This window comes from Anser cygnoides, chromosome 29 (assembly GCF_040182565.1).
Source record: "Anser cygnoides isolate HZ-2024a breed goose chromosome 29, Taihu_goose_T2T_genome, whole genome shotgun sequence".
Classification (NCBI taxonomy): Eukaryota; Metazoa; Chordata; class Aves; order Anseriformes; family Anatidae; genus Anser; species Anser cygnoides.
The window spans coordinates 2267696-2290053 of record NC_089901.1 but is presented as its reverse complement, the minus strand read 5'-3'; the positions used below and the strand labels follow the sequence as shown (position 1 = coordinate 2290053).

The 22358-nt window shown below is 64.9% G+C and overlaps 3 protein-coding genes across 3 annotated transcripts in view; 1 reads left to right on the top strand and 2 right to left on the bottom strand.

The window, feature by feature from the left end:
* The first annotated feature begins 17 nt into the window (after positions 1–17).
* ITIH6 (inter-alpha-trypsin inhibitor heavy chain family member 6) lies at positions 18–4917 on the top strand. Its single transcript, XM_066984756.1, is given in 13 exon segments — positions 18–508; positions 600–754; positions 922–1032; positions 1103–1338; positions 1409–1572; positions 1648–1764; positions 1840–2053; positions 2056–3207; positions 3345–3371; positions 3610–3648; positions 3759–3872; positions 3959–4333; positions 4433–4917. Coding segments are annotated over 13 exon segments (3381 nt in total). The 5' UTR covers positions 18–46; the 3' UTR covers positions 4648–4917.
* A 50-nt stretch (positions 4918–4967) lies between these two features.
* GNL3L (G protein nucleolar 3 like) lies at positions 4968–10469 on the bottom strand. The gene is given in 16 exon segments (XM_066984794.1): positions 4968–5094; positions 5188–5308; positions 5310–5362; positions 6207–6337; positions 6424–6560; positions 6666–6808; positions 8310–8487; positions 8611–8698; positions 8820–8964; positions 9058–9161; positions 9241–9376; positions 9463–9534; positions 9795–9911; positions 9995–10096; positions 10242–10279; positions 10356–10469. Coding segments are annotated over 16 exon segments (1611 nt in total). The 5' UTR covers positions 10369–10469; the 3' UTR covers positions 4968–5061.
* Positions 10470–11183: 714 nt separating this feature from the next.
* Positions 11184–22358, bottom strand: part of HUWE1 (HECT, UBA and WWE domain containing E3 ubiquitin protein ligase 1) — a 67202-nt gene continuing 56027 nt past the window's right edge. Inside the window, 15 exon segments of the mRNA XM_066984585.1 lie at positions 11184–11362; positions 11837–12027; positions 12437–12618; positions 12718–12835; positions 13105–13210; positions 14338–14625; positions 15629–15769; positions 15891–16008; positions 17180–17425; positions 18469–18621; positions 18816–18912; positions 19730–19857; positions 19988–20190; positions 20828–20960; positions 21042–21198. Of these exon segments, the coding sequence (XP_066840686.1) occupies positions 11260–11362; positions 11837–12027; positions 12437–12618; positions 12718–12835; positions 13105–13210; positions 14338–14625; positions 15629–15769; positions 15891–16008; positions 17180–17425; positions 18469–18621; positions 18816–18912; positions 19730–19857; positions 19988–20190; positions 20828–20960; positions 21042–21198 (2364 nt within the window). The 3' untranslated portion in view covers positions 11184–11259.

Here is a 22358-nt window from a genome sequence, read left to right as displayed (position 1 = left end):
TGCCCAATTCCCACCCCTCAGCCCTTATAAATATCCCTGCTCCACCATGGTGCCTAATAACAGCCTCTTTTGCCTCACGCTTGCCCTGAGTTTCCCCAGTGACCGACCCACTAAGCTCATGGAAAAAAAAAAGAAAAAAGAAAAAAAAAAGCAGCAGCATGAGGGAAAAATAAATAAGAAAATAGCCGGCCTGAAAGACACAGGTTCTTCTGGGCGTTTTGTTTTTATTTCATCTGGCAGGGACTGGCGTATCTCCAGCCCCCAGCCTGTGGACAAGCCCGGCTTGTCTCAAGTGAATGCTGCATTTGTAGGTGTGGGGGAAGAAGGAAAGTGGAAAAAAGTAGTCCCTAAAAGAGAAAAAGAGGAGGAAAAGCTGCTCCGGGGAAGGCTGAGGAGTAAAGGCAGCAGAGAAGGCAACATGGATGAGCTGGGACGCATCCTGGCCAGGTACTTGGCGCTGCCCTGCCTGCTTGCCCTGCCTGCGATGAATCTTTCCCTCGGCCAGGAGGTGAGCACAGAGCTATTAATTAATTTGGGGGGCACAATCTGAGCCGTGGGGGGAATATTTTGCCACCGTTACGCCCCCCCCTCTCTCGCAGCTGCCGATGACCAGCTTCACCGTGAGCTCCGCCATCATCTCCCGCTACGCCTCCACCCGGGTGTGCTGCGCCATGCGCAACCCGCACCCCGCGCCGCGCCGGGCCGCCTTCGACCTCGATCTGTCGCCTGCTGCCTTCATCACCAACTTCACCCTGTGAGGAGGAGGAGGAGGAGGAGGAAGGGACACGTTATCAGCATGGCCACCGCCACGGCCGCAGCCCCTTGCTGGGCAGTGCCATGGCTTTGGTCACGGAGAAAGGGGGCAACTTTTGTGGAAAAAGAGCCAACCGTCTGCCATTTTAATCATTTTTCCCCCGCCAGCACGGTCGATGGCAAGGTCTACGCAGCTGAGGTGATGGAGAAGCACCGGGCTAAGGAGCTGTACGAAGCAGCCCGCAAGCAGGGCAAGACGGCCGCGCACGTCGGCACCAAGTGAGCGCTGGGGAGGGCGGACATCGGGGTGCACGAGGGGGAACCGTGACGCTCCCCTCCTGCCCTGCAGGGAGCAGGAGGCCCAGCGCTTCCGCGTGACGGCCGCGGTGGCAGCAAACGGGCACGTGTCCTTCGAACTGCGCTACGAGGAGCTGCTGCAGCGCCGCCTGGGCACGTACCGCTACGCCGTCGCCGTCCGTCCCCGCCAGGTCGTGGCCGAGCTCCGCGTGGAGCTGAGCATCACCGAGCGGGCTGGCATCGGCGACCTCCGCGTGCTGCCCTTCCAGCCCGCGGATGCACGGCGAGGTACGTCCGGGACGGTGACGGCCCCCTCCGCCGCGGTGACGGCACCCTAACGCCACCGCCTCCGCCGCAGGGCAGGCGCCGCCGGCCGCCAGGGTGGAGAAGGGCACCCACTGCGCCCGCGTCGCCTTCGCCCCCACCCCGCAGGAGCAGGCGGCTTTCTCCGCGGCCGGCCTCGCCGGTGACTTCGCGGTGGAGTACGACGTGGCCCGGCGCGACGTCGTGGGGGACGTGGAGGTGCGGCGGGGAGGGATGGGGACAGGGGAGGGTGAGCGTGAGCCCGTCCCTAAACCACCTCGTTTAATCCCCTAGCTACACGACGGGTACTTCGTCCACTTCTTCGCGCCCAGCGGGCTGCCGCCCATCCCAAAAGACATCATCTTCCTCATCGACGTCAGCGGCTCCATGTCCGGCACCAAAATCAAGCAGGTAGCGGGGCGGGGGGGCACCCCGCGGACCCCGATTCTCGCCGTTCCCCCTCTTCCACTCCTCCCGCGCCCGCAGACCAAGGCGGCCATGCAATCCGTCCTGCGCGCCCTGCGCCCCCACGACCGCTTCAACATCGTCGCCTTCGCCGAGGCCGCCCGGGTGTGGCGGGACGACGGCCCCGTCCCGGCCACCGCGCCCCACGTCCGCAGCGCCGCCCGCTACGTCGAGTCCCTGGAGGCTGACGGCTGTGAGTACTGCCACAACCGCGTCCCCGCGTCCCCGCGCTCCTCCCGCTACCGTCCCCTGGCCCCGCAGGGACCGACATCGACCGCGCGCTGCTGGCGGCGGCCGCCCTCCTCCGCCGCGGCGCCCAGGAGCCCCGCGTGCCGCTGCTGCTCCTCCTGACGGACGGGGAGCCCACGGCGGGGGTGACGGACGCCGCCCGCATCCTTTCCAACGCCCGCCGCGCCCTGGCCCCTTCGGCCGCCCTCCTTTTCGGCTTGGCTTTCGGGGCGGACGCCGACCTGGCCCTGCTGCGCCGCTTGGCCGCGGCCAGCGGCGGGACGGCGCGCCGGGTCCCCGAGGAGGCCGGCGTCGCCCTCCAGCTCGCCGGCCTCTTCCGGGAGATCGAGAGCCCGCTCCTGCGCCGCGTGGAGCTCGCCTACCCCGGCGCGGCCGCCCGCCGCGTCGCCCCCGGCCTCTTCCCCGCTTATTTCCAGGGCTCCGAGCTGGTGGTGGCCGGGCGGCTGGAGCCGGGCGCCGAGCGGCTCCGCGTCCACGTGGCCGGGCAGGGCGGCGAGGGCGAGCTCCGCGCCGCCGCCGAGGTGCCCGCCGCCGCCGCCGCCGCCGAGGTGCCCCCCGGCTGCCCCCAGCGCCCCGCCGAGCTCCTCGGCGCCTTCGCGCGGCGCCTTTGGGCCTACGTCACCATCCGGGAGCTGCTGCGGGCGCGCCTGGGCGCCAACGGCACCGCCGCCCGCCAAAAGCTCGACGCCGAGGCCACCGAGCTGGCCCTCCTCCACCGCTTCGTCACCCCCCTCACCTCGCTGGTGGTGGTGACGCCGGGGGACGGGGGCCCGACGCCCCCCCCGGCTGTCACCGGGGGGCTCGGCGTCACCGCCGTGGGGTTCGGCGTCACCGCCGCGGCACCCAACGGCCCCGCGGCCGCCACCGAGGCGACGGCGGGGCTGCCGAAGGGACCGGCCACCGCCGCTGCAGGACAGCTCGGGGACGTCGCGGGGCCTGCCAGCACCGCGCCGCCGTGGCCCCCCCGGCTGTGGGTGCCCCCCGTGCCGGGGGGGACGGGCAGCCCCCCCCGCGGCCCCGGGGACGCCGTGCTGCTGCTGCAGCCGGCCGAGGCCGAGCTGCTGGCTCCCGGGGCGGGGGGCCAGGAATTCGTGGAGTCCCTCGAGCCCCCCCCCGTCTACGCCGTCCTCACCCCCAAAGGTGAACCGTGCCCCCCCCCCGACCCCCAAATGCCCCCCCCTAGCAGCGGGGACCCCATCCGCCACCCCTTTTTTGGGGGATTTAACCCACTGAACCCCCCCCCCCAGCCTCACCTCTGCCTCTTTGCCCCCTCGCAGGGCTCCCCGATGACGAAGACGCCGCAGGTAACGGCCCCCCCCCTGCACCCCCTAAATTTGGGGGGGGGGGGCAGCACACCATGCCCCCCCCCTTTTCTCTTCCACACCTCACAGATGAGGTTGACAGGGGTGAGCAAAGGGATGTGAGGGGGGGCCAACTGTAATGGGGGGGGGGCCAGGCACCCTAAAACCCCCAGAATAAGGGGGGGGCACAGCCCAGGGGTGTTCTGTAACCCCCCCACGCCCCCCCCCCCTTTTTCTCCAGCCTCCTCCAGCTCCACCTTCTTCACCTTCTCCGCCTCAGGTAGGGGGGCACGGACGGGATCGGGGGGTACTGGGAGGGCTGGGGGGGCGCCGGAGGGGATTTGGGGGGCACTCAGCCCCCCCCCTCCGACCCCTTTCCCCCCCCCCCAGTGGACGGGGACCCCCACTTCGTGGCCAGCGTGCGGGGGGCGCCGCAGCCGCTCTGCTTCACCCTCGACGGCCGCCCGGGCGACATCCTGCAGCTGCTCACCGACCGGCGCCTCGGTGAGGCCCCGCGTGGGACCCCCCAAAACCCGCGGGGAGCCCCCCAATAACATGGGGGGGCACCCCGTTTCCCCCCCCCCTTGTAGGGCTGAGGGTCCACGGGCACCTGGTGGGCGCCCCGCCGTGGCCCCGCGCCCCGTCCCGACCCCGCACCTTCCTCGACGCCCTCACCCTCTCGGCGGGCGCCGCCGCCGTCGCCGTCACCCCGCGGGGGATCCGCGTCACCGGGGGGGGGGCCCCCCCGGTCTCCCTGCCCTTCTCCAGCCCTGCCAGGCTCCGCCGCCCCCCCCTGACGCTGCAGGTGGGCCGGGGGGGCCGCCTCCACCTCCTCCTGGGCCCCCGCTTGAGATTCGGGGTGCTGCGCCACCGCTACGGCCGCCCCGGCGCCCTGCAGCGCGACCACCTCGGCTTCTACGTCCGCGACGGCGCCGGCCTGTCCCCAAAAACGGGGGGGCTCCTAGGTAAGCGCTGCCCCCCCCCCCCCCCAAAAAAAAAAGCGCCTTCGCCGCCTTTTTGGGGGTGTCGGGGGGGGGGTGACACGCGCGTCCCCTCTCCCCCAGGGCGGCTGTGGGGCGTCCGGCTGGCTGCTTCGGGGACGCCGGGGACGGCGCGGCTGCAGCGGGGCGAGGTGGGGGTGACGGCCACGCTGGTGGCCAAAAGGGGGCCGGGGGGGGTCCCGCACCCCAGCTGCTGGCTGGTGCCGCGCCCCGAGGTGCTGGCGCTGCTGGGGGGGCCCTACGGGGCTTTCCTGGCCCCCCCTTCGGTGCTGGGCTGAAGGGGGGCATAAAAAACAAACAAAAAAACAAACAAACTAGGGAGGGCCCCCCCCAAAGGCACCAGCGTCACCGCCCCGAAATCTGCAGCGGGCGGCCCCGTTTTTGGGGGGATTTCCCCATTTTTGGGGGGATTTCCCCATTTTTGGGGGGATTTCCCCATTTTTGGGGGGATTTCCCCATTTTTGGGGTGCCGACATAAGGTGAACCCCCTAACCACCCCCCCCACCCCCCAAAAAAAATTGGGGACCTCTCTGCAGCCCCCCCCAGACCCTTCTAAAGCCATGGGACCCCCCCCCCCCCGACACCTCGACGCCCCAGCTCCGCCGCCGTTTTTATTCCCCAAACTGGTTTTTAGCCGTTTTTATGCCCCAAAAAACCAATAAATCTCCGTGCTCAGAGCTGCATGGCTGCCGTCAGCGTCTCCGAGAGCTTGGTGGCGATTTTTTCTGGGGGAGGGGGACACAAAATGGTTCCGATGGGGGCGTCTGGGGGGTGGAAAGGGGGGAGGTTCGGGGGAAAAAGGGGGGTTTGGGGCTCACCTGCTCTTTTTTGCTGCTTTTTCCTCCGCTTGCCCGCGGCCGCCAGCCCCTGGCCCTGCAGCAGGGGGGGCAGCGCGGCCACTTCTTCCAAACGGGGGGCGCGGGGGGGGGCCGCCTCCTCCCCGCCCCCCCCAGGCTTCGCCCGGGGCTTCAGCTCCACCGTCAGCGCGCCGAACTGCCGGGGAACCCCGTCAAAACCTCCTCCGCGCCCCCAAAATCCTCCACAGGCCCCCAAAATCCTCCACGGGCCCCCAAAATCCTTCACGTGGCCCCTAAAAATCCCTCACAGGCCCCCAAAAATCCTCCACACGGCCCCAAAAATCTTTTACGTATCCCCCCAAATCCTTCAAGGGCCCCAAAAATCCTTCACGTCCCCCCCAAAATCTTTCACAGGCTCCAAAAATCTTCCACTGGTCCCCAAAATCTTTTATGTGTTCCCAAAAATCCTTCACGGGCCCCCCAAAATCACCTCCGTGCCCCCAGAAACTTCTTCTAGGGACCCCAAAATCTTTCAGCGGCCCCCAAAATTCTTCACGTACCCCCCAAGATCATTTGTGTGCCCCAAAAAGTCCTTCGTGGGCCCTTAGAAATTCTTCTTGGGCCCCGAAACTCCTTCACAGGCCCTCCAAAACCCCTCAAGCACCCCCAAAATCCTTCACAGGCGCCCCCTAAACCCTTCTCATGCCCCCCAAAATCCTTCACGGGCCCCCCAAAATCCTTCACGGCCCCCCCAAAATCCTTCTTGGGCTTACAAAATCCTTCATAGACCCCCCAAAAATCCTTCACCACCCCCCAAAATCCTTCATAGGTCCCCCCAAATCCTTCACAGGCTCCCCAAAACCCCTCACGGGTGCCCCCAAATCCTTCTCATGCCCCCCGAAATTCTTCATGGGCCCCCCAAAAATCCTTCACCACCCCCAAACTCCTTCACAGGCCCCCCAAAACCCCTCAAGCACCCCCAGAATCCCTCACCGGCCCCCCCAAACCCTTCTCAGGCCCCCCCAAACCCCTTCCCGCACCTCCAGACCATCGCCGTCCGCCTCGGCGGCGTCGCCCCGCTCCATGGCCTCATCCTGATCTTCCTCCTCCTCCTCCTCCTCCTGGGGGCCGCACGGCGACACCTTGATGCCCTCCACCGCCATCGGGACGGCTGCGGGGGGACCGGGTGAGCCCCGTAAGGGGAGGATAAAGGTGTTTTTTTTTTTTGGGGGGGGGGGGGGACACCCCGAAACTCACCCGCCAGCGCCTCGGCGTCGCCCCGCTCCAGCGCCTCCAGGTCGAGCTCGGGCCCCAGCGCGGGCAGGATTTGTGCCTCCAGCTGCGCCCCCGCCTCGTCGCGCTCGGGGGGGCGCGTGTAGTAGGAGATTTTCCCGCTGCCGGGTTATTGTTCGAGGGGGGGGGGGGGAACGTTTGAAGGTTTTTAGGGTACGGGGAAAGGGGGCGCTGCCCCCCGCCCCCCCCCCGGCCCCTAAACCCACCTGGTCCAGTCGCGCAGCAGGGCCACGGCGGCGGCGTGGGGGTCCGGGAGCCCCCCCGGCCGCAGGCGGCCCTGGCGCCGGGCCAGGTGGGAGAGGAACTGCCGGGGGTCGGCGCAGGGGGGGACCCCGTACAGCTCGCTCAGCTGGGGGGGGGGGGACATGCGGGGTCGTGAGATTAGGGTTTGGGGTGAAGGGGGGGGCACCACGCACCCCAAACGCCCGGAAAAATGGGGCTGAGCCCCCCCCGACAGCTCCAAATCCTGTACATATGGGGCTGAGCCCCCCCCGAAAGCCCTAAACCCCATAAAAATGAGGCTGAGCCCCCCCCAGACAGCCCAAGCCCCATAAAAATGGGGCTGAGTCCTCCCTCGACACCCCAAAACGATGGGGCTGAGCCCCCCCCCCGACAGCCCCAAACCCCGTAACAATAGGGCTGAGCCCCCCCAACACCCCCAAACCCCACAGCAATGGGGCCGAAGCCCCCCAAACCCCACAGCAATGGGGCCGAAGCCCCCCAAACCCCACAGCAATGGGGCCGAAGCCCCCCAAACCCCACAATAACGGGGCTGAAGCCCCCCAAACCCCACAGGAATGGGGCCGAACCCCCCCAAACCCCACAGCAATGGGGCTGAACCCCCCCCCAAACCCCACAATAACGGGGCTGAACCCCCCCAAACCCCACAATAACGGGGCTGAAGCCCCCCAAACCCCATAGGAATGGGGCCAAACCCCCCCCAAACCCCACAGGAACGGGGCTGAACCCCCCCAAACCCCACAATAACGGGGCTGAACCCCCCCAAACCCCACAATAACGGGGCTGAACCCCCCCAAACCCCACAATAACGGGGCTGAAGCCCCCCAAACCCCATAGGAATGGAGCCAAACCCCCCCCAAACCCCACAATAACGGGGCTGAACCCCCCCAAACCCCACAATAATGGGGCTGAACCCCCCCAAACCTCATAGCAATGAGGCCGAACCCCCCCAAATCTGCCAGTAATAGGGCTGAGCACCCCTGACACCCCAAAAAAGGGGCCTGAACCCCCCCCAACCCCCCTGTAACGGGGCTGAACCCCCCCCAAACCCCCCAGCAATGGGGCTAAACCCCCCCAAACCCCACAGGAACGGGGCTGAACCCCCCCCAACCCCCCTGTAACGGGGCTGAACCCCCCCCAAACCCCCCTGTAACGGGGCTGAACCCCCTCAAACCCCCCAGTAACGGGGCTGAACCCCCCCAAACCCCCCAGTAACGGGGCTGAACCCCCCCAAACCCCCCTGTAACGGGGCTGAACCCCCCCAAACCCCCCTGTAACGGGGCTGAACCCCCCCAAACCCCCCTGTAACGGGGCTGAACCCCCCCAAACCCCCCCTGTAACGGAGCTGAACCCCCTCAAACCCCCCAGTAACGGGGCTGAACCCCCCCCAAACCCCCCTGTAACGGGGCTGAACCCCCCCAAACCCCCCTGTAACGGGGCTGAACCCCCCCAAACCCCCCTGTAACGGGGCTGAACCCCCCCAAACCCCCCTGTAACGGGGCTGAACCCCCCCAAACCCCCCTGTAACGGGGCTGAACCCCCCCCGGACACCCCCAACCCCCACAGCATCGGGGCCGAGCCCCCCGAACCCCCCCCCCCCCGGCGCCCACCTGCTGGGGGGGGCAGCGGCGCAGGATGGCGGCGGCGGGGCCCAGGGGGTCCTTGAGGCGCTGGGGGGCCAGGGCCCCCCTCAGGGGGGCGGCGGCGGGGGGGGCGCCCGTTGCCATGACGACGCCGGGGCAGTCGAGCAGCTGGATGTGGCGGTCCAGCTGCACCGCCTGCAGGCACCTGGGGGAGGGGGCGGAGCCGACGTCTAGGCCACGCCCACAAGGGGCGGAGCCAACGCATAGGCCACGCCCACAAGGGGGCGGAGTCGTAGCGCAGGCCACGCCCACAAGGGGCGGGGTTTACCTGGTGACCCCCGGCGTGGCCCCCACCCCGCAAACCCGGCTCCGCTTGAGGCTGTTGATGAGGCTGCTCTTCCCCACGTTGGGGTAGCCTGGGGGGGGGAAAAGGGGGAAATTGGGGTGAAAAAGGGGGAAATTGGGGATTGGGGCGGGGAAATAGAATGGGGGGGACCCCGTCATCCCGCCCGCCCTCCCCCCCCAAGCCCCGCTCACCCACGACCCCCACGGTGATGGCCGTCTTCACCTCCCGCGAGCGGCTGTAGTTGGCCAGCACCCGCAGCAGGCAGTCGGCCCCCACGCTGCCCCCCCCGGCCAGCACCTCCTCGGGAGCCGCGGTCACCGGCAGCCGGCTCTGCTTCTGCATGGGGACACGGCGGGGTGACGAGGGGACACCCCAAAATCCCCCCCCCTTCCCCCCCCCCCCCCCCATTTTATCCCCGGGGCCCCCCACCAGGTTGCGGCTCTGCTGCTGCGTGCACGCCTTGAAAGCCACGGTGGGGAACTCGGCGCGCAGGTACTTCAGCCACGCCGCCACCACGTCGCGCGGCACCAGGTCTGCGGGGGGAAAAAAGCGTCACCCGGGGGGGCTGCGTGCGCCCCCCCAGCCCCCCCAAGTCCGTCCCCCCCCCCTTACCAATTTTATTGAGGACAAGCACCAGGCGCTGGCGGGCGCCGGCGCTGCGCACGGCGGCCTCCAGCTGGGGGCTGCGGCAGCCCTGGGGGTCTCGGGCGTCCAGCACCTCCAGCACCACGTCAGAGGCTGCCAGCACCTGCCAAAGGCTCGGGGGGCTCAGCAGAGGGGAGACCCCCCCCCCCCCCCAAAAAAAACCCCGAAACGCCCCAAAATAACGCTCACCTTGCGCAGCTCCCGCCCGTACTGCCGCAGCGAGGCTTCGCCCTGAGCATCCGGCTGGGCTGCCGCCACCTCCTGGAGGGCGGCCCGGGTTTTGAGGTGAGGGGAGGGGTGTGATATGGGGGTGTGTGATATGGGGGTGTGATATGGGGGTGTGTGATATGGGGGTGTGATATGGGGGTGTGATATGGGGGTGTGATATGGGGGTGTGTGATATGGGGGTGTGTGATATGGGGGTGTGATATGGGGGTGTGATATGGGGGTGTGATATGGGGGTGTGATATGGGGGTGTGATATGGGGGTGCCCCCCCCCCCCCAAAAAAGAAACACCCTACCTTGCGCTCGAAGTCGCGCTGCCGCCGCAGGGCGTCTTGCTGCAGCCCCGCCAGGCTGCGCCGCCGGCCCAGCTCCGCGCCCCGCGCCTCCTCCTGCCGCCGCCGCGCCTCGGCTGCCTGCGGGGACGCCCCCGTGGGTTTTTTTTTTGGGGGGGGGGGGGTCACCCCCAAAACCCCCTTTTAGGGCTTTCTGTTCTTACCCTTTTCTGTTTTTTCTCATTCTGCTGCTGGACGTGAGCGGCGAAGCGGCCGAGCTGCGGCACCCCGGGGTCCTTCTTCCCTGCTGCCTTCGCGGCTTTGCCCTGGGGGGGGGGGGAAGCCCATTTTTGGGGGGAAAAGCCCAGTTTTGGGGGATCCCAGGCCCAGGTTGGGGGGTTCCAGGCCCAGTTGGGGGGGGCCCGAACACAATCCTGGGGGGTGCCGGGGCCTCCCCGCCTCCGGCCTCACCTGGAGCCGCTTCTTGCGGGCGGCCTCCACTTGTCGCCCTGCGGAGAGCGGCAGCGTTACGGGGGGCGCCCCCCCGGAGCCCCCCCGGCCCCCCAAAACCCCCCCGGGACGCACGGGAACGCGTCATGGCCGCCCCCACGCCGCTCGCCCGCCCTCCCGGCTCGCTGCCTGCGTCACTTCCGGCGCGCCAGGGCAGCTTTAGCCACGCCCCCTTCGCTTATGACCACGCCCACACGACCGACGTCACGCGGAGGGTGGTGTGCCTCACCCAAGATGGCGCCGCCACTCCCAAGATGGCGTCGGAAGAGCAACAACCACGCCCCCCTCCTAACACCGCCGCCGCACTCAAGATGGCGGCCGCCCCGTACCAACAGCGCCCCCCAGGTGGCACCGCCGCACCCAAGATGGCGGCGTCACCGTTGCGACTGCCCCCCCCGACGTGGCCACACCCAAGATGGCGGCCGCACCGTCCCACCGCCACACCCAACATGGCGGCCACACTGTAACACAGCACCCCCTGCCACACCTAAGATGGCGCCCGCGCCTCGCCGCTGCCACACCCAAGATGGCGCCCCCGCCCCCGCCCCCCAAGAACGACCGGGACTGCCCTTACCAAGAGTGCACTTTTTTTATTCCTTTTGTTTTTTTTTTTTCTTTTTTTTCCTTTTTTTATCGTCTTTCGCTCACTTTGGGGTGGGGGAGGGGCCGAGTCGCCACTTATATATAATTTTAACGGGGAGGGAGGGTTCTGTCCCCCCCCCAACCCTGCCCCCCCCTCCCGGGCAGGGCCCCTCCCCTCTAAGACCCCCCCCAAAAAAACCTCAAACCTCACAAAAAAGAGCAAAAACCGAGGAGAAGAAAGGCAGGGGGCGGGGGGGGGGGGGGGCAACGGAGAGGATGAGGGGGAGGGGGGGAAGGAAAAAAAAAAAAAAAAAGCCAACGAAACCAAAAAATATATATATATATTTATAGCCATCTCTCGTCCCGCGCCGGGGGTCCCGGGGGGGTCCCGGGGGGGCTACGCCAGCCCGAAGCCCTCGGAGCACTCCTGGATGGCCAGCAGCAGCATCTGCCGCAGCTTCTCGTAGCTCTCGTAGGCCGGCAGGTCCAGCTGGTTGAAGCTGGGGGGCGCGGGGTCACCGCCGTGTCCCCGCGGGGTCCCCACACCCCTCCGGCAGCCCCCCCGCGTGCCCCCCACTTGGGTCCCCCCCGGCCCTACGTCCCCATGGCCTCCCGCCCTTCATCCCCTGCCCCGTGTCCCCGTGTCCTCCTGTCCTACGTCCTCTGTCCCTGTGTCCCCCGTCCCCACCCCACCTCCCGGCCAGGTCCTCATGGCCTCTGTCCCTCTCCCCCCATCCCCACTTCCCCTGTCCCCCCAATCCCCACGTCCCCTCTCCCCCCACCTCTGTGCCCTCCATCCCCGTGTCCCACCTCATTGTGTCCCCACCCCCATGTCCCCATATCCCCATGTCCCCTATCCCCATCCCCATGTCCCACCTCATTGCGTCCCCATCCCCACGTCCTGTCCCCAATCCCCCCGTCCCCATCCCTCCCCCTCTCCCCGTCCCCCCGTGTGTCCCCCCCGTTGCCCCCACCAGGTGTGCGCCGAGGGCAGGCGGTCGGTGGAGCGGTCGTCGCGGTGGATCTGGAACTTCTGGATGCCGTTCATGCCCTCGAGGGCGGCGAAGCCCTGCAGGGGCACCTTGGACGTCCCCGTCACGAACTGCAGGAACTTGGCGCGGTCCGCCTGGTCGAAGGAGCGCAGCGCCCGCCAGAACCACTGGATCTGCGGGGCGGAAGGCTCGTCAGCCCCAAAAACCCTCCCCCGGGAGGATGCTTTGGGTTTTTTTTTGGGGTGAAGTCCACCTGGCTGGAGTTGCCCTGGTATTTGCCCCCATAACCTCCCCCAGGAGGTCTTTTAGGGCTTTTTTTGGGGGTGAAGCCCACCTGGATGGAGTTATGCTGGTGTTTGTCCCCAAAAACCCTCCCCCGGGGAGGATGCTTAGCATTTTTTCTTGGGGTGAAGTCCACCTGGATGGAGTTGCCCTGGAATTTGCCCCCATAACCTCCCCCAGGAGGTCTTTTAGGGCTTTATTTTGGGGGGTGAAGCCCACCTGGATGGAGTTGCCCTGGAATTTGCCCCCATAACCTCCCCCGAGAGGACTTTTAGGGTATTTTTTGGGGGTGAAGCCCACCTGGATGGAGTTGCCCTGGTATTTGTGGTACTCGGTGTTGGCCTTGAGGTCGTCGATGTCGATGGTGGGCAGCCCCGAGATGAGCAGCTCCAGCTCCTGCTCCGTGAAGATGGAGATGAGGCGCTTGGGGATGATCTCGTAGAAGCCCTCCAAGAAGGCGGCCAGCTGCTTCCTGATGGCTCCTGCGGGACGGGGAGGGGGGTCAGGGGGGTGCTGGGCCGCGACACCCCCTAAAGGGACCCCCCCAGACCCCAAAAGGACCCCAAGAGGACCCCGCTCACCGGTCATGCGCATCTGGCAGACGAGGTGGACGTACTCCTTCTTGTTCTCCTCCGTCACCAGCACGTTGGCTCCGTTGGGTTTCAGGTCCCGCACCTCGCACACCCCAAACTCCTGCACCTGGGGGCGGCCGTGGGGTGAAGGGACAGCCCCGGGACTGAGGGGACACCTTGGGGACACCCCCGGGACAGAGGGGACACCCCCTGAGACAGAAGGGACACCCCTGGGACAGAGGGGACACCCCCAGAGCAGCAGCAACCACCCCCAGGAGCAACCCAAGGAGACCGAGGGGAGGCGTAGGGTGCTGGGGAGCTGCGTTTTGGGGTGTCCCCCTGTTCCCAAAAGGGGGTGGCGTGGGGACATCAGTGTCCCCCCCCCTCCCCGCGCACCTCGGTGCTGAAGGTGAGGTCGTAGCCCAGGGTGGAGACATCGTTCTCCAGCAGGTAGACCAGGCCCTGGTAGAAGTGGTAGTCCTCGCTCTCCATGTCCGTGTACCTGCGATGGAAAAGGGGGGTCAGCAACTTTTTGGGGGGAGTCCAGAACCTTTTTGGGGGGTTCAACACCTTTTTAGGGGTTCAATGCCTTTTCTGGGGGGTTTCAACACCTTTTTTTGGGAGGGTCAACACCTTTTTTGGGGGGTTCAACACCTTTTTTGGGGGGTTCAACACCTTTTCTGGGGGTTCAACACCTTTTCTGGGGGGTTTCAACACCTTTTGGGGGGGTTCAACGCCCCACAAAGGGGGTTCACCACCCTAGAGTTGGTGTTTGACACCTCATGGTGGGGTTCAACACCCCGCGGTTGGAATTCAGCACCCTATAAATGGGGTTCAGCACCTCTTGATTAGGGTTTGACACCTTGTGGTTGGGGTTCAACACCCTACAGTTGGGGTACGACACCTGATGGTTGGGGTTCAACACCCTATAGTTAGGGTTTGACACCCTACAGTTGGGGTTCGACACCTCGTATTTTGGGTTCAACACCCTATAGTTGGGGTTTGACACCCTATAGTTGGGGTTCGACACCTCGTATTTTGGGTTCAACACCCTATAGTTGGCGTTGACCAACCTGTAGTTGAGTTCAACACCCAATAGTTGGGGTCCACCACCCTATGGTTGGGGTTCACCACCTCGTGGTTGAGTTCAACACCCAATAGTTGGGGTCCACCACCCTATGGTTGGGGTTCACCACCTCGTGGTTGAGTTCAACACATAGGTAAGGGTCTACCAACGTATAGTAGGGGTCCACCAACCTATAGTTGGGGTCCAACCCCTTACAGTTAGGGTCCACCATCCCGTGGTTGAGTTTAACACCCTATAAGTTGGGGTCTACCACGCTATAGTTGGGGTCCAACACCTTGTAGTTGAGTTCAACACCCTATAGTTGGGGTCCAGTACCCCTACAGCTGGGGTCCAGCACCCTAGAGTTGGGGTCCACCACCCTGTAGTTGAGTTGAACACCCTATAGTTGGGATCCACCACCCTACAGCTGGGGTCCACCACCTTGTGGTTGAGTTCAGCACCCTACAGTTGGCTCCAGCACCTCGTGGTGGGGTCCAGCACCTCGTGGTGAGGTCCACCCCCCCCTACAGTCGGGGTCCAGCACCCCGCGTCCCCCCCCTTACCGGACGGACTTGCCCAGGATGTGCTTGTAGAAGGAGCGGGTGAAGTAACACTCGAGCAGGCGGTTGTCGTAGACGGCCTTGGCCACGATGCGCCCCACAAACTTGAAGTAGCTGAGGTGGTTGGGGTTGCAGTGGGACGAGGGGTTGATGGTGTAGGTGACCCTGTCGCCCGGCGAGGTGCGGAACAGCGCGTACATGGGGTTGAACATCTCCCGCGAGATGATCATGTACCACTCGCGCAGCAGCCCCCCGGCGTCCTGGCCCTCCTCGCCCTCGAAGACGATGTATCTGCCGGGTGGGGAGCGAGGTGGGTCAGGGGGGTCCCCAAAATGGAGACCCTCGGTCCGGGGGTGGCGCTGAGACCCCACAGACCCCAAAAATGGGTTCTTTTAGAGCTTGCTAACCCAAACCCCAAATCTTGGGCTTCACTGACTCCTAACTCAGCCCTGGGGGGCCCCGCGGACCCCAAAACATGGTCCTGGGGAACTCTCACAACCCAAAAACCAGCCTCGTGGTCCCCAGTATCCCCATACGCAGTCCTGGGGGACCCCACGGACCCCAAAACATGGTCCTGGGGAACTCTCACAACCCAAAAACCAGCCTCGTGGTCCCCAATATCCCCATACGCAGTCCTGGGGGACCCCACGGACCCCAAAACATGGTCCTGTAGATCCCACAGAAGCCCCAAACCCACCTCTGGAGTCCCCCAAATCCTCTAATGCAGGCTGGGAGAACCTTGTGTACCCCCCAGAAATGGCCCTATAAATCTCCCATGCCCCCAAACCCATCCCACAACCCCTGAAGTAGACTTCTGGGACCACCGAGCACCCCAAAACCTGACCCTTTGGATCCCCCACAACCCCAAACTCATCCCACAACCCCACATGTAGTATCTGGGTGTCACCAAGCACCCCAAAACCTTGCCCTATGGATCTCCTACACCCCAAAACCCATTACACAACCACTGAAGCAGAATTATAGGACCACCAGGCACCCCGAAACCTGACCCTACAGATCTCCTACAACCCAAAACCCATCCCACAACTCCTCACGTAGGATTTGGGGGTCACCAGGCACCCCAAAACCTGACCCTAAGGATCTCCCACAACCCAAAACCCATCTCATGACCCCTGAAGTAGACTTGGGGGACCACCAAACGCCCCAAAACCTGACCCTACGGATCTCCCACCGCCCCAAACCCAATCCCTGGCACTTGGGCACGGTCTCGGCTGCGCCCCCATCCTTGGGGTCCCCTCGGGGTCCCCTGGGGGAGGCCGGGGGGGGGGCTCACAGTCGGTTTTTCATCTCCTCGGGGGACTTGCGGTGCAGCTCGCGGTACGAGTCCTCGAAGACGTGGTCGCGGCGGACGTGCACGGCCATGTCCTCCTTGCGCAGCCCCTCGTCCAGCCGCTCCAGCTCCTGCCGAAAATACCTGGGAAAGGGGGGAAAAAAAACCAAAAAAAATCAACAACAACAACAAAAAAAAGGACAAAACGGGGGATTTGGGGCTGCTGAGGGGGATCCCGACCCCAAATCCCGGCGCCGCCCCGTACTTGCGCTTGACGTCGAAGTCGAGGACGCGGATGTAGTCGACGAGGACGGCGAAGGGGCCGTCGGCCAGGTGGGTGGTGGACTGGCGCAGGATCTGGTTCAGCACCGTCCGGTGGGTTTCTGGGGGGGGCAAGGGGGTCGGGTTTTGTTTGGGGGGGAGGTTGGAACGCACCCCGAAACGGGGAGGGGCTCCCCCTGGGGCGTTTTGGAGGTTTGAGGGTGGCTCGAGGTGCTCGGAACCCCAAAGGCAGCTCTGGAGGTGCTGGGGGGGTGGGAAGCGAACAGAGGGGCTGTGGACCCCTCCCCAAACGCTGCCTGGCACCCCGAAGGCCCTTAGGATGCCCCAAAACTATCCCTGGAGCCCAAATCCCCTCCCCACCCCCCCGAAATTGGTTCCAGACCCCCCAAATCCCCTCCCAAAACCCAAGGTCTACGCCCAAACCATCCCAAACCCCCAAATCCCCCCCCCGACCCCCTTAATTGGTCCCTGTCCCCCCCAAACCCCCTTCCCAGCCCCCCCAACCACCCCAGATCCCCCAAATCTCCCTCCTAACCCCCCTCAATTGGCTCCTCACCCCCTAAACCCCTTCCCGCCCCCCCCAGTCTCCCCAAATCCCCTTCCTGCCCCCCTCAATTAATCCCCGAACCCCTAAATCCCCTTCCTGCCCCCCTCGATTGCTCCCTGACCCCCCCCAAATTCCCCCAAATCTCCCTCCTGTCCCCTTCAATTGATCCCTGACCCCCCCCGACCTCCCTAAAAACCCATTCCCACTTTCCCCAAAACGATTCCAGCCCCCCCCCAAACCCCTTCCTGCCCCTCTCAATTAGCCCCTACCCCCCTAAAACCCCTTCCCAGCCCCCCCAAACCATCCCAGATCCCCCCAAACCCCCTTCCTGCCCCCCTCAATGAGTCCCGAACCCCCCAAACCCCTTCCCAGCCCCCCCCAAACCCCTTCCCACCCCCCCCCAAATTGCCCCAAACCCCTTCCTGGCCCCCCCAAACCACCCCAACTGCCCCCCAAATCCCCCCAAACCCCTTCCTAGCTCCTCTCAATGAGTCCCTATCCCCCCAAACCATCCCAACCGCCCCCCCAAATCCCCCCAAACCCCTTCCCGACCCCCCCAAACCATCCCAGATCCCCCCAGACCCCCGAAGCCCCCTTCCTGCCCCTCTCAATGAGTCCCTACCCCCCCAGACCCCTTCCCAGCCCCCCCAAATCCCCCCAAACCCCTTCCCGGCCCCCCCGAACCCCCCCAAAAAAGCCCCGAACCCCCCCAAAAAGCCCCTCACCGGCGAAGCGCAGGAACTTCTGGGTGTCGGGGGGCAGGCTGGCCGAGATGTGCATGGAGGAAGGCTCGCGGGAGAAGAAGGGGTCGAGCGAGGAGGGGGTGGCGGGGGTCAGGGGGGCCGGGGACAGCGGGGGGGGCTCGTCCTTGATGTGGGCCAGCTGGCTCTCGCGGGTGTCCCGCACCGGGGGCTTGCTCTCCCGCTCCGTGGCGTGCACCAAGAAGAAGGCTTCCACCGCCGGCTGCAGCACTGGGGGGGGGGAGATTAAGGGGGTTAAGGGACCCCCAAAGCGGTGCCGGGGCTTGGGGGTGGGATCCGAGGATCCTAAGAGAGCCCCGATGCCCGGAGCGTTCCCCGAAAGTCCCTTCCTGGCCTCAAAACCTGTCTCCGGAACCGAACGACTGCCGCAAAAGCTTCTTCACATCCTCAAAACCCCTCCCTGACCCCCCAAAAGCCCCTTTCCATCCCCTCTATCCACCCCTGACCCCCCCAAATCCCTCCCTGAGCCCCAAAGCACCTCCCAAATGATCCTCCCCATCCCCTTAATCCAACCCTAACCCTCAAAGCCCACCCCTATCCCCTTAATCCATCCCTAATCCCCTTTCCCATCCCCATAATCCATCCCTAATCCCCCCAAAGAACCCCCAAAAGCCCCTTCCCATCCCCTTAATCTATCTCTAACCCACCAAAGCCCACCCCTATCCCCTTAATCCAGCCCTAATCCCCCTTCCCATCCCCATAATCCATCCCTAATCCCCCCAAAGAACCCCCAAAAGCCCCTTCCCATCCCCTTAATCTATCCCTAACCCACCAAAGCCCACCCCTATCCCCTTAATCCATCCCTGATCCCCTCAGAGACCTTCCAAAAACCTCTTCCCATCCCCTTAATCCATCCCTAATCCCCCCCAAAAGCCCCTTCCCATCCCCTTAATCCACCCCTAAACCCCCCAAACCCCTCCGGGACCCCCCAAGGCCCCCCCCAAAAGCTCCTTCCCATCCCTAATCCCCCCAAAGCCCCCCCAAATCCCCTTCCTATCCCCTTAATCCATCCCTAATCCCCCCAAAAGCCCCTTCCCGTCCTCTTAATCCTTCCCTAACCCCCACGAACCCTTCCATGACCCCCCAAGCCCCCCCCAAAAGCCCCTCCCCATCCCTAATCCTCCCAAAGCCCCCCCGAAAAGCCCCTTCCCACCCCCTTAATCCACCCCTAACCCCCCCCAAACCCCTCCGTGACCCGCCAAACCCCCCCAAAAGCCCCTTCCCCGCCCCCCCGAGCCCCCCCAGCCCCGCACCGAGCACGGCGTGCTGGTCGTGGGACTCCTCGAGCTCCTTGAGGCACTCCCCCAGCATGTCCCACAGCTCGTCCAGGCACAGCTGCTCGCTCAGCAGGGGCAGCTCCGGAGGGGGCCGCTCATCCCGCTCCCCCCCCTGCGACCCCTCCGAACCTGGGGGGGGGTTTAGGGTTAGGGGTGGGGGACACACACACAGGGTCACAGCCCCACGGCGCCGCCGACCCCTTCCGCGCACCCAGTAGGGACTGGGAGCAGCCCGGTTCCCCCCAAGTGGGGCAAACTGGGAGGGGAACCAGTTTAAAGTGTGGGGGGGGAACTGGTTTGAACTGGGGAGGGGGCTCACTCACCCACGGAGGGGGCGTCCTGGGGGGCGGGCGAGGGCTGGTCCACGTCCATGGGCGACTCGTCGCGGCGGGGAGCGCCGTCCGCCGGCCCGGCCTCCGACTGGTGGGGGGGGGACAGGGGTGGGGGGGTTAGGGGGGGCCCCCAGGGACCCTGCGCCACCCCCAGCCCCCCCCCACCAACCCCCAAACCGGTGTAGGGGGACGTGCAGGATGGGGATGGGGAGAGGAGGAGGGGATGGGGAGGAAGGGGAGGAGGTTGGTGGCGGCGTGGGGCGGAGGAGGAGGAGGAGGGAAGATGAGGATGAAGAGGAGGAGGGAGGAAGGCTGGGGGAGAGGAGGAAGAGAGGAGGCAGTGGAAGAAAAAAAACGGAGGAGGAGGTTGAGGATGAGGAGGGAGGAAGGTTGTGGGGTGAACGGGGAAGGGGAGAAGCAAGAGAAGAGGCAGCGGGGGAAGGGAGTGGAGGAAGAGGAGGTTGAGGACGAAGAGGGAGGAAGGGTGGGGGAGAGGAGGAAGAGAGGAGGCAGCGGAGGAAGGAAATGAAGGAAGAGGGGGGTTGAGGATGAAGAGGGAGGAAGGTTGTGGGGTGAATGGGGAAGGGGAGAAGCAAGAGAGGAGGCAGCGCAGGAGTGGGAAGGAGCAGGAGGAAAGGATGAGGCTGGAAGAAGAGGAGGAAAGGAAGGAGCGTGACGAGGAGGAGGAGGATGAAGAGGGAGGAAGGCCACGGGGGGAACGGGGTAAGGAGGGAGAAGCAAGAGAGGAAGGCAGCACAGGAAGGGAAGGGAGGAGACGGAGGACGAAGGAGAGGACGAAGAGGCAGCGCGGGAAGGGAACGGAGGACGCGATGGAGGAGGAGGAGGAGGAGGAGGAGGAGGAGGAGGCTGAAGGGGGAGGATGCGGGGGGCGAGGCCGTGCTAACCGTGTCTGCCTGCTGCTGCCTCCGGGCCCTCTGGCCCTCACGTACCATTTGTATGATGGCGTCGGCCTCGGCCTCCAGCTGCCGGACGGCGGCCTGGATGCTGCCAGCCGCCCCGAGGCCCCCGGCACCTGCGAGGACAGGGCGTCAGCCTCCCCAAAATTTGGGTCCGCGGGGGGGGAGGACGGAGGGGAACGAAAAAAAAAAGGGGGGGGGGGTTTCCCAGCACCGTTGCGTCCTCCCCCCCGCCCAGGTCCTTACCCAGGCGCCCGGCTTGCTTGGCTTTCTTGTGCGCGCGGCGGGTGTCGTCGCGGAGCTGGATGATGACCTGCAGGACGCGGAGGAAGAAGCGCTGCGTGGAGGTCTTGGAGGTGAGCACCGACATGGAGGGCAGCTGCAGCTCCCGCCCGCCCAGCGCCCGCTTCTGCGAGGCCACGATCACCACGCTCTCCGCCGTGTCGAAGCTGGGGGGGGGGGGGGGGTCGGCAGGCGTTAGAGGGGGGTGGGGGGCGGTGGGAGGGAGAAGGGGTGTCAGTAGGGGCGAGGGTTAACAGCAGGGGCGAGAGTTAACAGGAGTTGTATCAGTAGGGACACGAGTTAACAGGAGTTAGATCAGTGGGGACAAGAGTTAACAGGAGGGAAAAGTTGTATCAGTAGGGCCAAAAGTTAACAGGAAGAGCCACAAGTTGTATCAGTAGGGACACGAGTTAACAGGAGGGGAAAGTTACATCAGTAGGGCCAAGAGTTAACAGGAGGGCCAGGAATTAATGGCATGAACAAGAGTTATCAGTAGGGACGAGAGTTAACAGGAGCAGAAAGTTACATCAGTAGGGCCAAGAGTTAACAGTAGGACAAGGAATTAATGGCATGAACAAGAGTTATCAGTAGGGACAAGAGTTAACAGGAGGGGAAAGTTACATCAGTAGGGACAGAAGTCAACAGGAGGAGGAAGTTTCATCAGTAGGGACAAGAGTTAACAGGAGGTTTTATCAGTAGGGCCAGGAGCTCTCAGCAGGGCCAGGAGTTAACAGGCTGGGGGGATGCAGAGACCACCGGAGGCAGCTCGGGGACCCCGGGGGGGGGGCCGCGGGGGCCGCTCACCGGCTCTGCATCTTCCCCTTGAGCTTGGCGCTGGGGGGCTGCTCGTCGGGGAGCCCCTCGGGGGACGGGGCCTCGCTCTGCGCCCGCCGCTGCTGCTCCAGGTTGTACTCCCGCAGCTCCGCCAGCAGCGTGCCTGGTGGTGGTGGTGGGGGGGGGAACGTCAGCGGGACCCCCGTGACCCCCCCGGGGTTCCCCGTGGCGGCAGGACCCTCACCGATCTGCCGGCAGAGGGTGGCACCCAGCTGGCGGGCGCCGCTGAGCAGGAGGCGCAGGACGGTGTCGCGGGTGCCGGGGTCGCCCCGCGAGAGCTGCAGGAGGACGTTGGCCGCGTCCTCCAGGCCTTCCTCCGAGCACGAGTGCGACGTCAGCACCTTGGGGGCAAAGAGGAGGCGTTGGGGGCGACAAAAGGAGGCGGTGAGGGCAGAAAAGGGGGCGTCGAGGCCGGAAAAGGGGGCGTCGAGGGCAGAGAAAGGAGGGCGTCGAGGCCGGAAAAAGGGAGGCATCCAAGCAAAAAAAGGAGGCGTCGAGGCCAAGAAAAAGGAGGCGTCGAGGCCAAGAAAGGGACGCATCAAGGCCGAAAAAAAGGAGGCGTCAAGGCCAAAAAAAAAGGAGGCGTCGAGGCCGAGAAAAAGGAGGCGTCGAGGCCGAGAAAAAGGAGGCGTCGAGGCCGAGAAAAAGGAGGCGTCGAGGCCGAGAAAAAGGAGGCGTCGAGGCCGAGAAAAAGGAGGCGTCGAGGCCGAGAAAAAGGAGGCGTCGAGGCCAAGAAAAAGGAGGCGTCGAGGCCAAGAAAAAGGAGGCGTCGAGGCCAAGAAAAAGGAGGCGTCGAGGCCAAGAAAAAGGAGTCGTCGAGGCCAAGAAAAAGGAGGCGTCGAGGCCAAAAAAAAGGAGGCGTCGAGGCCAAAAAAAAGGAGGCGTCGAGGCTAAGAAAAAGGAGGCGTCGAGGCCAAAAAAAAGGAGGCGTCGAGGCTAAGAAAAAGGAGGCGTCGAGGCCAAGAAAGGGACGCATCAAAGCCGAAAAAAAGGAGGCGTCGAGGCCAAAAAAAAGGAGGCGTCGAGGCCGAAAAAAAAGGAGGCGTCGAGGCCGAAAAAAAGGAGGCGTCGAGGCCGAAAAAAAGGAGGCGTCGAGGCCCAGAAAAAGGAGGCGTCGAGGCCCAGAAAAAGGAGGCGTCGAGGCCGAAAAAAAAGGAGGCGTCGAGGCCCAGAAAAAGGAGGCGTCGAGGCCAAGAAAAAGGAGGCGTCGAGGCCAAGAAAAAGGAGGCGTCGAGGCCAAGAAAGGGACGCATCAAGGCCGAAAAAAAGGAGGCGTCGAGGCCAAAAAAAAGGAGGCGTCGAGGCCGAAAAAAAAGGAGGCGTCGAGGCCGAAAAAAAGAGGCGTCGAGGCCGAAAAAAAGGAGGCGTCGAGGCCGAAAAAAAGGAGGCGTCGAGGCCGAAAAAAAGAGGTGTCGAGGCCAAAAAAAAGGAGGCGTCGAGGCCAAGAAAGGGACGCATCAAGGCCGAAAAAAAGGAGGCGTCGAGGCCAAAAAAAAGGAGG